The sequence below is a fragment of the Castor canadensis genome, chromosome X, assembly GCF_047511655.1.
Source record: "Castor canadensis chromosome X, mCasCan1.hap1v2, whole genome shotgun sequence".
Lineage (NCBI taxonomy): Eukaryota > Metazoa > Chordata > Mammalia > Rodentia > Castoridae > Castor > Castor canadensis.
In genome coordinates, this window is record NC_133405.1 from 100,124,854 (window position 1) to 100,140,348 (window position 15,495).

At 42.2% G+C, this 15,495-nt stretch overlaps 1 protein-coding gene across 1 annotated transcript in view; it reads left to right on the forward strand.

The window, feature by feature from the left end:
- The first annotated feature begins 608 nt into the window (after window positions 1-608).
- Slc9a7 (solute carrier family 9 member A7) overlaps window positions 609-15,495 on the forward strand; it is a 136,293-nt gene continuing 121,406 nt past the window's right edge. The window contains exon 1 of the mRNA XM_074062905.1: window positions 609-1,074. Coding sequence (XP_073919006.1) covers window positions 741-1,074 — 334 coding nt within the window. The 5' untranslated portion in view covers window positions 609-740. The remainder of the gene's footprint in view (window positions 1,075-15,495) is intronic.

The following is a 15,495-nucleotide window of genomic DNA, read 5'->3' on the forward strand; positions in this document are numbered from 1 at the left end:
GGGTTAGTTGCACAGTCCAGAACAAGACATTAGTCTGTCTATTCCCCGAGCGTTGAAGGAGGTATTTCAGCGCCCTCCCCCATTCCCGTTATTGCTCCTCACATTGAGTCAGACTAGAACAGAGGTTTGAATGAATCTTAGCAGATTCTGGGGTGTCCTGAGAGATGGAAGGCAATCTGAGAGGTGAGGAAAGAGAAGGGGTGGCGGTAACTTGATTGGGGTCAGCGTGGCCACACCCTGGGGAGAGATCAAACTGTTCGCGGTGGCTCCAGAGACAAGACTCCAAGACCTCACAGCCAGTGAATTCAAGCTGATGCTCCTGCCAGGAGCGGGCGACCTCTGCTGTTCCATTTAGGCAGCGCGGCGGCGACTGCCCAGGAACTGGCTCCACGACCCCAGACCGCCTGGCCAGGTACACCCGGATGGGTGAGGAGCACAGCAAAGCCAAGGGCGGCGGATCAGAAGGCTGCAGCTGGCCCCGCCTCGACGTCGGGGTTGGCGCGGTGCGGCTTGGCAGGGGGACGAACAGGTGCGCGGGCGGGGGGCGGTGCTTGGGGATCCTGCGCACTGCGCGTGCCCCTCCCCCGCGAGGCTGGCGGCGCAGCCAGGGCCCGGCGCGAGCGGGAGGAGGAGCTGCTGCGGCGGCCGCGGCCACTCCAGCAGGTCGGCTGCGCCGCGGGAAGCAGCCGACGGCGCGGGCTGTTGGTCCCGCGTGGAAGAGGTGCGGCGGCCCTGGGGCCATGGATCCTGGTGACGCGGCGCGCCCTGGACTGGGGTGGGCTGTCCCGGTGCCGCCGCCACGGCTGTTGCTGCTGCCGCTGTTGCCGCTGCTGCTGGGTCGGGGGCTGCGTGCCGGGGCCGGGGCCGGGGCCTCCTCCTCTGGGGCGGCGGCCGAGGACAGCAGCGCCATGGAGGAACTCGCCACGGAGAAGGAGGCGGAGGAGAGCCACCGGCAAGACAGTGTGAGCTTGCTCACCTTCATCCTGCTGCTCACCCTCACCATCCTCACCATCTGGCTTTTCAAGCACCGCCGGGTGCGCTTCCTGCACGAGACCGGGCTGGCCATGATCTACGGTGAGTAACCCCTAACTGCACCCCCCACCCCCACACCTCTTAGGCGGCGGGGCCGTTGCGCTCCTCCTGGCGCTGCGCCCCTCGTGGCGCTGCGCCGTGCTCCCCCTTCACTTGCCAACGTGTTTCGTTTCTTTTGCGTTTCCCGCTGCGACGATGTGGGTTCCCAAGGTCAACTGTCTGCATTTTATTCTGGCTTTTTACTAACGTTAAAAAGCATTCCATCCCATTTAGACTTTTCTCCACCAGGAAAATGAAAGACCCAGAGGTAGCCCGGTTCCTTCCGCCCTGGTCTCTCTTGCGCCCCTCTCTATCAGCATCGCCACCCCCACCACCCGCCCCAGTTCAGCTCTGCAGAGTGTTTGTGCAGGGGCTGGAGGTGGATGATCTCCCAGGGGACCGCGCCACCCCCTAGAGACAGACCATAGTAAGGGTGAGTATGCGAGCTGGAAGGTGTCTAGGCTTGGGAATGGGCTGGCTGGGCCTCTTGCCACATCCATGGTCAGCCTAGGTAAGTGTCCACTTCTGAGGTCTGTGTGCCAGGTTTCTTGTTGATGAAGTCAGAGCATGAACTGCTGTGAAAGGTGAAAGTGGTCCAGGATCCAGAGTGGTGGCACCACCATGTCATGGCTAGATGAGGACACAGGTACACCTCCTGCTCTTATGTCCCAGTGGAAAGTTATACCCAATTTCTTGCTTTCCTCAAGCCAAGAGGAGGTTTTATATTCCTTTGAGAAACTTTGAGCCTTCATTTCTGCGTGTGTGGAGAGGGAAAGTAGTGGTTTTAATGCTGGAGTCAGCTTTCTTTTGTTGTTAGGATGGGCCGATGCCACCATCCTTTCTGGATTTAATGGTACACAGTGTGTTACTGTGTGGTGGTCAGTACAAATCTCCAGTTATGTTGTGATAGCCATAATCTAAGTCGTCTCTCTTCCTCCTCTCACTCCCTCCTACTCTAAGCTGGAGCCTTTTGAATTTAATTCAGTGGTGTTAAAGCCCACATCGGCATCCTCCAGTAAAATGGATGGGCCACTTCATGACTGTTCCCAAGAGGAAACATTTTACTTCATCACTGCTACTGGAAGGCTCTCTCCACTCAGTTTCCGTCCAGCGTTCCCTGATAGAGAAGGAAAAGCAAACACTTTAATCTTTAATGTGAAATTTTCCCTTGGTCCCGGGTCTTGCTTCTCATGGTCCTTTGGTTAGTTGACAGCTGGGGCTGATGGCCACCAGGCCCTTTCAGATAAATTGTGTGAGCGTAAGGTGCTGTCAGGAGTCTTTCACTTTTGAAATAGTGGCCTAAACAGATCATGAATTGAAATGATCAGGTCTCAAACAGAGTTGGTTATTGTAAACCATACGTCTCAGTATAAACCTTGGGCCTTGTATCTGGCCATTTTTGAGATCTGTGGTTTGTGTCAGTTGATGAAAAATGACTAATGCCAGGGAGACAGGTAAGCTGGAAGATTTCCTGAGCAGATACTGAGTGCAGAATTGAAGCATGTTGTTGTTTTAGGCTATTGACAGAGGACTGTGTTGCAGATGAAGACTGCCTTTGTATGTATGTACACAGCCATGAAAATGGTTTTATTTTATTGGCCCTAGACCCAATTCCTTAAAGGACAATGTGGAATAGGAAGTAGATTTGATAAGGTCAGAAATACATGCTCTAGGGCTTAGGAATTCAGTCAATGGGGCCATGCTTCCGTGTACTGTTTTGTTTTATTTTATGTTATATATTTGCTTAATTATGATTATTCAGAAGACGCAACATCTCATAATATTCTTGTGTAATTTTGTTCTATAGCTTTGGGTCTCGGTGTTACTTTTAAATGTATAAAGAAATTTAGTTTGTCAATATGCGATGTTGTAGGTGATGCCAAATACTAATATTTTGATGTGGTTTGTAATCTTGGGAAAACATTTCTCTTTTGACTTTCTGTTTCAAGCCCCCCCATCTGAATTCTAATGTCATTTGATTAGCTAATTTTTCATTATATACTGAAGATGATTGGTATGGGCATTTTGATTAAAAATCCATTTTGATAATTTTTTAAAAAAATGTATTTAAGGTATATAACAATGTTTTGATGTATGTAGTGAAGTGATTACTACAGTCAAATAAGTCTTTGAACATTTAAATGAATGCAGTGCAGATTTTTGAGGACTTCTCTTTAAATAGCAAGAAATCAGATTTTGCTTTTTAATATCAATAGAGGAAGTGAGTAATTGTCCTTTTGACTCTGAGTAATAACGGACAGAGAGACCAAAAGAAGCATTTGTTAAGTATGTTGGGTCGGCATCTTAATTTCTGGAGGTAAACAATTTAAATTTAAATGTTGGCAAATTTTTATGATGTAAGAGTTCAACCGTGAAATTCAAACCCCCCTATTTTGTTAAAGTTGAAGTCTCATTTCTGTCACTTTTTATATTGAAGTAATTTATTTTTATTTTAAATTTTTTTTTCAAGAAAATATGGTATGTGTACACTATGGAATTTTACTCAGCCATAAGGAATGTGCTTTGAAAGTAAATGGAGGCAACTGGAGGACATCATGTTAAGTGAAATAAGTCAGGCTTAGAAAGACAAAGGCCCATATTTTCTCTCCTATGTGGAAGATAGATCCAAAAGATAAACATATACACACAAATAAGCATGATCATATACAAACTTAGATGTAGAACATGTTTGTAACGGTGGAACTACTCTGTAGAACTCAGGAAAGGAGGGTAAGGAAAAGAGAACGATAGAGCATCAACAATATGGTAAAACATAACATCTGTGAAGTTGGAGGATATGAAGATGTGTATTGAAAGCTGTTGAAAAAGGGGGGGGGATGGACGTAAAAACGTAAGGGAGAGTGATGGAAGGGGTTGAACAGACCAAAATAAAGTATACCCACAGCGGGGATATATTGAGAAATCCCTTTGAACAGTGACTTAGATATTAATAATGAAAGACCGGACTGTAAAATAGGTACAGTGTGTGTGGGTGGGGGGGTACTTGTGGGGGAAGGCGAGGGTGAGCAAATAAGATTAAAGTGAGGGAATATGGTTGAAGTAATTTTTAATTGAAAGGGTATCTTTCATATTGAAATATATAAGTTCATATAGTCATAGAACATCTCTGGAAGGACACGCAACAGACTAGTAACAGTGGTTTCCTTGGGGGAGAGGAACTAGGTTGCTGTGACATAGGGGTGGGAGGGAGATGTCACTGTGTACCCTTTTGTGCTGTTTGAGTTTTGAACTGTGGAAATGAAATGACCGAATAGTAGGTCCATGCCTCCATTCTGAATCACTTGTGATGACACTCAATTTGACACCAACTTCTCCCTATTTAAATCACATTATGTTATCAATTTTCCTTTCCAATTGCTGACTGTACCCATGGAACTTCTGGGGCTCTGTGCCTGAGATGGAAACAGAACAGGGGAGAGTTTTTCCTTCTCATTATCCCATTGTTCTCAGGGAAAAGTTGATGTTACACTAAGTGGGGGCGGGGTGCTTGCTTGGATGTAGAGAACCTAAGGACAATAAGACACATTGTAAATGTTTAGCATTTAAAGGGAAAGGAACTCCTCTAGCCACCAAGGGACAGTTACGAGCACTCTTCGCTGACAAGCATGAGACAGCTATAAGGGAAGGGGGCCAAAGACCCAACCCACCAGATCCTGCTATGTTTGCCAGCTGCCAGGCAAGGCACTAGCATGGCACTAGCCTAACCTGTTTTGTCAGACCAGCTGGCTCTGTATGTGATCAAGTGCCATCCTAAAGTTACTAGGCCCTGCATGTCTATACAGCAGAAATAGCAAATGTTTGAGGAAGGGAAAGGTGGCATAAACAGACTGTGTCAGTTAATTATGGCTCTCTCTCGTTTGTACAGTAGTTGTACTTCCCCCATAATGTTTTTGTGCCAACTGACATGAGTCCAAAATATGCTATGGTAGCCCACCACCTGCTTCTCACTTCTCCCTCCTTCTCAGCTATCAGCTTTCTGAGGACTTTTTGGTCAACCCACTAGGTTCTGTGGATTGTGGCTCATTGCTGCTCTGTTACTGGGCTGGAGCTGGATTGCTAGTAGGCAATATCTGAAAGACAAAAATGCGGCTCTTCACAGAAACATGCATCTCATTGCTGTGACCAAATACCCGAGTGAAGCAACTTAAGGGAAGCAACTTAAGGGAAGCAACTTAAAGGAAACCTATGGTTTTAGAGGTTTTTCCCATCCTGGCAATAAGGGTCTGGTGGAACAGAGGATCTCACCTCACAGCAGCTAGGAAACACAGAAAGAGAGACAGAGAGAGAATATGCCTGCACTAGTGGGCCTTTTCCTTTTTTCCCCTTTTATTCCGTTGGGGTCCCCCCAGCCTATAGAATGGTGTTACTCACATTCAGGGTGGGTCTTCCCCCTTTAGTTAATCCTCTCTGGAAACGCCTCACAGTCACACCCAGAGGTGTGCTTTACTAATGTCTTAGGTGCTTCTTTTCTTTTTTCGGTACTGGGGCTTGAACTCAGGGCCTTCACCTTGAGCCACTCCACCAGTCCTATTTTTCTGAAGGTTTTTCAAGATGGGGTCTTGTGAACTATTTGCCCAGGCTGGCTTTGAACTGCGATCCTCCTGATTTCTGCCTCCTGAGTAGCTAGGATTACAGGCGTGAGCCACTGGCTCCTGGCTCTTAGGTGCTTCTTAATCCAATCATGTTGACAATCAACATCAGCTATCATCAAGTGTCTACCCCTTGTCAACTTGACACCCAAACACACCTCCTTATGCCATAACATTCCACCCCTGGCCCCCAAAGACTTAGATCCATCTCATAATGCAAAATGCATTCAGTTCATCTGCAAGAGTCCCCAAAGTCACAATAGTTCCAGCACTGCTTAAAAGTTCAAGTCTAAAGTTTCCTCCAAGACTTAAGACAACTCTTAGCTGTGATCCCCTGTAGAATAAAAAACAAGTTACATACTCCCAAGATAAAACGGCACAGAGTAAACGTTCCCATTCCAAAGGGGAGGAATGGAGACATGGAAAGGAAGTATTGGACAAGAGCAGGACCAAAACCCAGCAGTACAAACATTAAATCCTATAGCTTCATGTCTGGCATCTGGGGTATGTTGTGCACTATGAGCTCTGGAAGGCTTGGGCAGCTCTGCCCCTACAGCCTTGCTAGTTGTAGACCATGTGGTCTTTCTCTTGGGCTGGCTCTGCTCACTGCGTGCAGCTTTCCTTGGCAGTTGTTCCACCTTCCTGGCACCTCCAATTTCCTGGGGTCTCCATTGCATCTTTGGCTTCACTCTCACAGCTCACGCACTGCCCTCCCAAGGGCTGCCTGCAGGGATACAACCTGCCACATGTTGCCTGGATTCCCAAGCCTTCCTTTGAAGTCCACGTGGAAGCCTCCATGACTCTGTAACTTGCATTCTGCCTGCCTGCAAAATCAGCATCACTTGAATGAAGCCAAGGTCTGCCTCCAGCTTGAGCAGTAGTTGGGCCCTCTTGGAGCATGGCTGCAGCAGGCCCTGGATGGCATAGTGGCCCTTTGAGAGCAGGGTGCCTGGATAGTGCTCTCTTCCCAAAGAAAGTCTTTCAAATGCATTTATACTTTTATATCCTTGAGACTGCAATGGGTGGGCTCTGGCCAATTCCTGAAATGCTGCCAAGGCATTTTTCCTATTGTCCTGGTGCAAAGTATGAGCTTCTTTTTAAAAGCTGTAATCTCTGCTGAAACCATGCCTTCCTTAGCCCCAGCTTTACACAGTTTTTGTGACTACACTGTGAGTTTTTCACATCCATCTTCTCTGCCTTTTGCTCCCAGTTCTCAATGTGAACCTGGCTAGAAACTGCTGGCGATATCTATGCTACAGCCTGATTGCTAGGCTTCATTGAGATTTCCTTCTCCAGAGTAGTTGGTCACTTTTAAATCCAGCCTCCCACAAGTTCTCAGGGCATGGACAAAATGCAGACAAGTTTTTTTTTTTTACCAGAATGTAACATGAATAGCCTCCAGTCCAATTCCAATAGAGTCTTTGTTCCCATCTGAAACCTCATGAGTACAGTCTTTACTGTCTGCATTTGTATTGGCATTCTGGTCATCTGAGCTCCCACCAGAATCACCCATTAAGCTCTGCTTACACCATTCTAGGGCTTCTCTTGCCTGCATCTTCAGACTTTTCTATATTCTGCTGTAAACCAGTTCAAAAGGTTTGGAATCACATTTTCAGGTAGTCACAGCAGTGGCTCCACTTCTCTGGTTTTCTGTTGTCTTTGTTAGTAATACTTTATCACTGCTGTAGCCAAATGCCTGAGACAACACCTTAAGGTAGGAAAGATTTATTTTGGCTTATGGTTTCTGAAATTTGAGTCCATCATGGTAGAGAGGGGGTAGTGGAACAGAGCAGTGTACCTCATGGTGGCCCAGAATTAGAGAGAGTGCCTGTGCTCTCTGGCTTTCTCCTTTCTTTCCTTTTATGGGGTGGGGAGGGAGAATGCATCCACCCACATTTTCCCTCTTTAGTTTATCCTCTCTGGAAACTCCCTCCCAGACATACCCAGAGGTGTGCTTTACTAATCTCCTGAGCACTTCTCATTCCTGTCAAGTTGACAGTGAAAGTTAACCATCACAACCTGTGAGGAAACATTTTGGAACTACCCATTTCCTGGTTAATTAGGAGTCCCTCACTTTGGTCCCAGTTGAGGTGGTTTCAATTTGGAACCTAATATCCCTGGTTCAGATGCTGGTTCTATTAACTTCTAAAGCTGTATGAAATTAGGTAAACTCTCTGAGCCTTAGTCTCCTCTTTTGGAAAATAGAGATAATGTTACTCACCTCACAGGATTGTTGTATTGTTGAAATATTCTAAAGGGTCAAGTGTATGGCGTCTGGCACTTAAGCACTTGGTAAATATTAGTTCCCACTCTCATTTTAGACTATATGATTTCTTTGGCAAGCTTTGTTACTTGAGGTTTGTTTAGTAGAGGCCTGCTGTAAGTTTAAAATGCATTAAGACACAGTTAGTGGTAGTGAGGTATATTTTAATACCTCGAAAAAATCTACAGTACATCTACTTTTTCCATTTGTCCAGCAGTTTCAAATCTTGCACTTTATCCTTCAGAAATACTGGCATTAGTATATAACACTATATAGACAGTAATATTTGTTGCAGCAGAGAAAAGTTGCAATAGTTATCAGTAAGGGACTACTAAATTATAGCACAATCCCAGTAAATGCAGCTACTAAAAAGAGGTGGCTTAAGATGTCCTTTTAAGGCATCTGTCCATATAATAATGTTTTGGAAAAAATAAAGTACAGAATATTATATATAATATTATCCTCTTTGTTCTATCAATAATTATATAATGTATGCACATAAACATTACGTCTAAACATTTATATATGACAAGTGGACTTTTCTGGAAGAGGGTATACAAGCTTAATAATGGTTGTCCTTTGCAATTGGGACCATTGTTGATAGAGATGGGGGAGATGGTATTTTTTTCTTTTATGTTCTAAATGGCCTCAACTAATGTTAACACTGACACATTACTTTTGTTATTTTATTTTCGTGGTGCTGAGCATGAAACTCAGGGCCTTACACATGTTAGGCAAGTAGGCTACCACTGAATTACCTCCTTAACCTATTACTCTTGCAATTCATACATTGTTTAAAAATACAGTTAACAACCCACCCAGCAAAAATGCATTGGGAATATGAGTTATTTTTAGATTTGATGCTATTGGTTTTTTGTAATAAAAAGTTGGCCACATGTAGGGATAGTAAGAATAAAATGGCAACCATATAATTTTTTTAAAAAAGAAATAGAGTGATGTGGTTGGGCAGCATTTTCCTTGGATGGTATAATGTTCTTTTAAAAGAATCTCTGGGCATAAAGAATACTTTCACTTATTGGAAATTATAAATGGAAGTGAAATATTTGTGTCTTAAAAATTAGAAAAATAACATTTCCTAAAAATAGTTATTACAACTTTTAAAAGTTAACCTGTTTGGAATGTTATCATTAGAAAATTGCCATCTTGCAGCCCTCAGTTATTGGTTTAGACAGGATTTTCAAAGAATTCCAGAGTCATAGTGAAAATTTGTTGGGGAACACACTACTTGTGTGGTGCTGAGTATCACCCCACAAGTTGCCTACTTTAAAGGAAAGAAGGTACCTTTACAGTAAAGAATTGTGGTAGTCACTATCTTATAACCAAGCCATCAGATTAATCTTTGTTCATTGTGGGACTATCTGGTATTATGTGCCCCATGATATGAAGCAATAGGAAGCATACAGTAGACCGAAATGTTTAAGCTGAGCCTAATCAAGGATTTTGACACATCTTCCAGTTCACAGGATATACAGAAGGTTGAGAAACAAGTTATACAACACTATGAGAAAATAATGAGATGAATTCAGAATATGGGACATTCTTCGGATCCTCATCTTTTGAAAAAAGTCAGTATTGAGAGAAACAGAAAGGCAGCGTTAGTGTTCTAGATTAAGGGAGTTGAAAGAGATGTAATTAAATGTAGCACAGGAAAATTGATTTGCCCCTGGTCCATAAAAGTGCCTTGTAAAAGATGTTTTGGGGATAGTTCAGGGGTATTTGAATGTGGACTGAGAATGAGATGATACAGTCTTAGGGGCATCACTACTATTTTCCTTAGGATGATTAAGGTAATGTAGGAGAATGTACCTATTCTTTGCAGGTGCAGGATAAAATATTTATGGTTGAAATATGAGTCCTAATGTATGCAACTTTTCAAAAAGTTCAGTCAAAAATGTCCATACCATATATATAGGGAAAAATGTGGCAGCATACTAACCATCGTTAAGTTTAGGTGGTGTGTGAAAGGGTGTCACTGCACTCTTGCTTCAACTTTTTTCTGTCTTTTGAACTGCTTGAGTGAAATAGATAGGGAAAGAAGTTAACCCTCCTGTTAACCTGTTAGCTGGTAACCTCTTAGCTTCTCTGTCTGAAAGGTTGTCCAGGGTGAGGCTGTATACATCCTGTCTCCTGCTTTCATCGAACTTTCTGGAACTTATAAACACTATTTGACATTAGTTTGTATGAGATAATGTTAGACTTACCTGACTTGAGAATTAGTAACTTTGTTTTAATTTCATTTTCTGTTTGATTTATAAGTTCATGTGTCTTTTTAAAAGTTGTCTGTGTGCCATTTACAAGACAATATGTTTGGAGACATTTCTCCTTTAGTTAGAGCATGCTACTCAGCGTTTAATCATTTGTGTTAGGGTAATGCTAGTTGTTCAAAACAAACCAACCCCAAATTTCAGTGACCAGACATAAGAGAAGTGAGAGGACATGTCAAGTGGCTCTCCACCATTCTTTAGGGCTTCCAGTAGACGGATGAGGAAAGGAAAAGAAGATGATATGGGGAAGGTTCACATGCTAAGTGTGGAAGTGTGGCACCTCACTTTGCTCACTCTGCTGGACAGAACTTGCTCAAGAGGCCACATCTAACTGGAAGGGAGCCAGGGAAGTGGAGTCTAGCTGAAGCAGCCAGCCACTCTCTGTGGCAGTATTTGATGAGGACTTTCTCATAATTCAGAAAAGAGAAGTAGGTAGTAGGAAATTCGCGTGTGTGTGTGTGTGTGTGTGTGTGTACTGATAAACTAAATTCTGTGTTTTAAGCAGTCCAGTTGGAAGAGATTAGTCACCTCAAATATAATTTACTTGTGCTATTCAAAGTGTGGTCCCAAGACCAGCATCATCAGTAACACAGGGAGGACAGTTTGTTGGAAATGGCATCTTGCCCCTGACTTATTTAGAATGTCCAGGGATGGGGCCCAGAAATCTGTTTTAACGTGTTACCAGGGTTTTATTTGTCTGCATGCTAAAGTTACACACTTGCTGGTATAGAATAAATTTACAAAGTAGACTTTAATTTTTAGAACAGTACTGTTCAGCAAAATTGAGCAGGCAGTACACAGATTCCCCATATATACCTTGCCCCCAAACTTGCACAGCACCCCCCCATTATTGACATCCCCAACCAAAGTGGTATATTTCATTGCAGTTGGAGAATGTACTTCTACACAACATATCACCCAAGCCTATGGTTTACATTAGGATGCATTCTTAGTGTTGTGCAGTCTGTAGGTTTGGATTCCTGTGCATACCAAGTAGATTCACTGCCCTAACCATCCTCCCCGCTCTGCCTAGCCACTTCTCTGTCTCCCATCCCCCTGCCTCCCAGCACCTGCTTATCTTTCTACTGTCTTCATAATTTCATGTTTTCCATAATGCGACATAGTTGGAATCATACAACATGTAGCCTTTTCAAATTGGCATCTTTCACTTAGTAATATGCATTTAAAGTTCCTCTATGTCTTTTCATGACTTGGGAGCTCATTTCTTTTTAGTACTCAATAAAAATAGTCCAATGTGTGGATATATCACAGGTAATGCTCACCTACTGAAGGACATCTTGGTTGCCTCTAAGTTTTGGCAATTATGAATAATGTATTTCAAATATATTCACTATGTTGTTTTTGTTTTTTTGAGACAGGGTATCAATATATCATCCAGGCTGGCCTGGAACTTGATCTTCCTGCCTCCACCTCACAAGTACTGGGATTGCAAGTATATGCTACTATGCCTATCCTTTACTGTACTTTTGGTAGTAAAATAATAGTAGGAAAATTGCAACTGTTTACTGAGCACCTGTTCTAATAGCCAGGCACTGTGTTAAGTGTTTTGCATACATTAAGTCACTTAACGTTCACATCAAATCTGTGAAGATTGTATTATTGGTTTCATTTTGCCAGATGAAGAAATTGAAACTTAGGTCAAGTACCTCCTTTGTTTTGGGCCACATGTTTGAAATTGGGCAGTGGGGATCTGTTAGGGGTGAGATCACTATGGCTTAGGATGTCTTTGGCCAGGATAGAGTAGAACCTGAATCCTGTACCATTACCTGATCCAGGGGTTCTCAGGGAAATCTATGCCCAGAGTCTAAATATAAAACAAACTGACAATTTTATGGTAGCTGAAACTTTGGCCTCCAACTCCAGTGCAGAACTACAAGGAGTGAGGCTGGCTGATAAGGGGGGACCTGACTTTCCTATGTGAGCTCTGTCTGAGGGCCTTGAATCAAGGTGGAAGCAAAAGGCCTGCTCATTTTCAGCCCAAAGGTCTTATTCCAGGTGTCACTCCACCAATATCACAGTGTTGTAGGGGTAACGTTGAGGTGTTCAAAGTGGCTGTGGCCTTCTCAGGTTGGCATTGTTACTTAAAAGCTTTTGTGTCTCTAGACCTCACTGTCATGGGGTGGGGCAGGGTAGGTAAGACTGGGCTTGTGGAGCACTGATGTCTCCCTGCTCTAACTGCTAGTTGTGAAGGGCTTGTTGGAATCTACTGGTGAGCTTTTGCAAAATACATGGAAAATGGAAGCCATGGGCAGGCAAGGTTGTCTGTCTTGTTTGCTGCAATCTAGCCTCTAGAACAGTGCCTGACACATTGTAGATGCCCTGGGAATATCTGTTTAATGCATTTTATTTATCAAGTAATGTGCCATAATACTGCTTAGCGTTAAAGGGCCTTCCTTCAAGTACTTGTGCCTCAGATCCACACTAACAGCAAAATTTCTGAGAAGTAAACTTTTGTGTAAGCAAATATCTGCCTGAATTGTAGCACATTGTTTAAGGAAGGAAAATGAGGGGACAGGTAAGCATAGAAATATGTGTGTGTGCAGAAAATTGTGTGTTTGACTCATAAGCCACATGGTGTTTTTTTCCTTTTGGTAATATATAAAATGTTATATCTATGTATAACATTATATATATATATATATATATATATATATATATATATATATATATATATATATATACACATATATATATATATACAACATTAAGTTACCATTTTAATCATTTTAACTATACCATTCAGTGGCTTTTATAACATTCACAAAGTGATATGATTATTACCACTATCAGTTTCCAACTTTTTTCATCACCCCAAACAGAAACTATATCCTTTAAGTAATAACTCCACATTCCTACCTCCACTCAGCCCCTGGTAGCCTCTACTTTTTGTCTTTCTGAACTTGCCTTTTTTTAAAGATATTTCATATAAGTAAATTCCTGTAATATTTGTGCTTTTGTATCTGATTTATTTCACTTAGCATAACGCTTTCTAGAGCCATCCATGTTGTATAGCATGTGTATGAACTTCATTCCTTTCTATGGCTGAGTAGAAATTCCATTGCATATATACACGGTGGAATTTGCTTATCTATTCATAAGTTGATGGATACTTAGGCTGTTAAAAATTATGCTGCTGTAAACATTTGCATACAAAGTATCTGCTTGAATTCCTGTTTTCAGTTCTTTTGACAATATACCTAGGAATGGAGTTGCTGGGTCATATGGTAATTCTGTGTTTGACTTTTTTTGTGCTACCCAGGGCCTTGAGTATATGCTAGGTGAGTGCTCTACCACGTGAGCCACATTCCCAGCCCCTTTTTATTAGCATATTAATTGCACAAGCAAGTTTCAGTGTGATGTTTCCATGTATACATATAATGCATTTTGACCATATTCACTCTTTATTACTCTTTGTAATCCTCCCCCCTTTTAATATAATTTTAATATTTTTATCCTATTTTCATTCATATAATATAATCATATCTACCCCTCCATCACCATCTCCTTTCTCTCCCCTCACTCTTGTTGGTTCTCCCTTCAACAGTTCTCCTTTTATATTCATGTCATCATTTAAAATATTTTTATAAGCTGGGTGCCAGTAGCTCACACCTATAATCTTAGCTGCTCAGGAGGCAGAGATCAGGGGAATCACGGTTCAAAACCAGTCCTGGGCAGATAGTTTGTGATTCCCTGTCTTAAAAATACCCATCACAAAAAAAGGACTGGTGGAGTGGCTCAAGTGGTAGAGCACCTGCCTAGCAAGTGTGAGGCCCTGAGTTCAAATTCCACTACCATCAAAGAAACATCATTTTTATATATTTTTTTCATATTTTGTTTTTCAGATAATGATTTGCTAACTTTTTCTGGGCTGTTCTCAAACTCTCAGTCTTCCTGCCTTTGTCTCTTGAAGAGATGAGATTATAGGTGTGAACCACCATGCCCAGCTTATGCTTGACTTTTTGAGGAACTACCAGACTGTTTTCCATAGCAACTGCACCTTTTTGTATTCCTACCACAAGTGCAGATATTCAAGTTTCTTCAAATCCTCTCTGACACTTTTTATTTTCCACTTTAAAAAAGTCTAGCCACCCTAGTGTTATAAAGTGATTTCTCATTGTGATTTTGATTTGCATTTCTCTAGTGACTAATTGAGCATTCTTTTGTGTATGTATTGACCCATTGCATAGCATAATTAGAGAAATGCCTATCAAGTTAGTTTCTGTGTTGTTAAGTTGTAGGACTTTATGTATTCTGGATAGCAATCTCTTGTTAGATACTTAATTTGCAAAGATTTGCTGCCATTCTGTGGGTGCCTTTTTACTCTGTTCATAGAATTCTTCAATGCACAATCCCACCTGCAGAAAAAAACTCATCCTAAAACTCAGTAGTATACAAACACTCTGCTCCTCTATGTCTCTGCCCTGGCCCTTTATATCATTATTGTCAAAACTATATCTTTATACAGTGTATGCCCATTACCATAGATTTATAATTATTATTTTTTGCCTTTTTGTTTTTAATCGCATAGGGAAAAAGGAGTTACAAATCAATTTTTCTTTGCCATTTACCTGTTTGTTGTTTTTAAATCAGTCTTTAAATTATTGTCTAGTGGCCTTTAATTTCATCATTTCAGCCTGAGAAATCCCTAAACAAGTCCAGTAGTAGTAATTCCCTGAGATTTTGTTTATCTTGAATTTTTTTTCTTTCTTTCTTTTTTTTTTTTTTTTGGCAGTACAGAGTACCTTGAGCCACTTCACCAGCCCTTTTTTTGTGATGGGTATCTTCGAGATAGGGTGTCCTCATGAACTATTTGCCAGGACTGGCTTTGAACCCCAATCCTCCTGATCTATGCCTCCTGAGTAGCTAGGATTACAGGTAGGAGCCACCGGCACCCAGCTTGAATTTTCTTAACTTCTTCATTCTTCAGGGATAATTTTGCCAGATACCTCTGATTGACAGAGGTTTTTTTTTTTCCTTTCAGTACTTTCAATATGTCATTCCACTGTCCTTCTGACCTTTAAGGTTCTTCTGAGAAATCAGTTTTAATGATATTGAGAATCCTTTGGCTGTGACAAATCACTCATCTTGCTGCTTTCAAGATTCTTCCTTTGTGTTCAGTGGTTCATACCTGTAATGCAAGCTACTCCAGGACTTGGAGATCAGGATGATTACTGTTTGAGGCTAGTCTGGGCAAAATGTTCATGAGACCACATCCCAAACAATACCTGGACATGGTGATTCACCG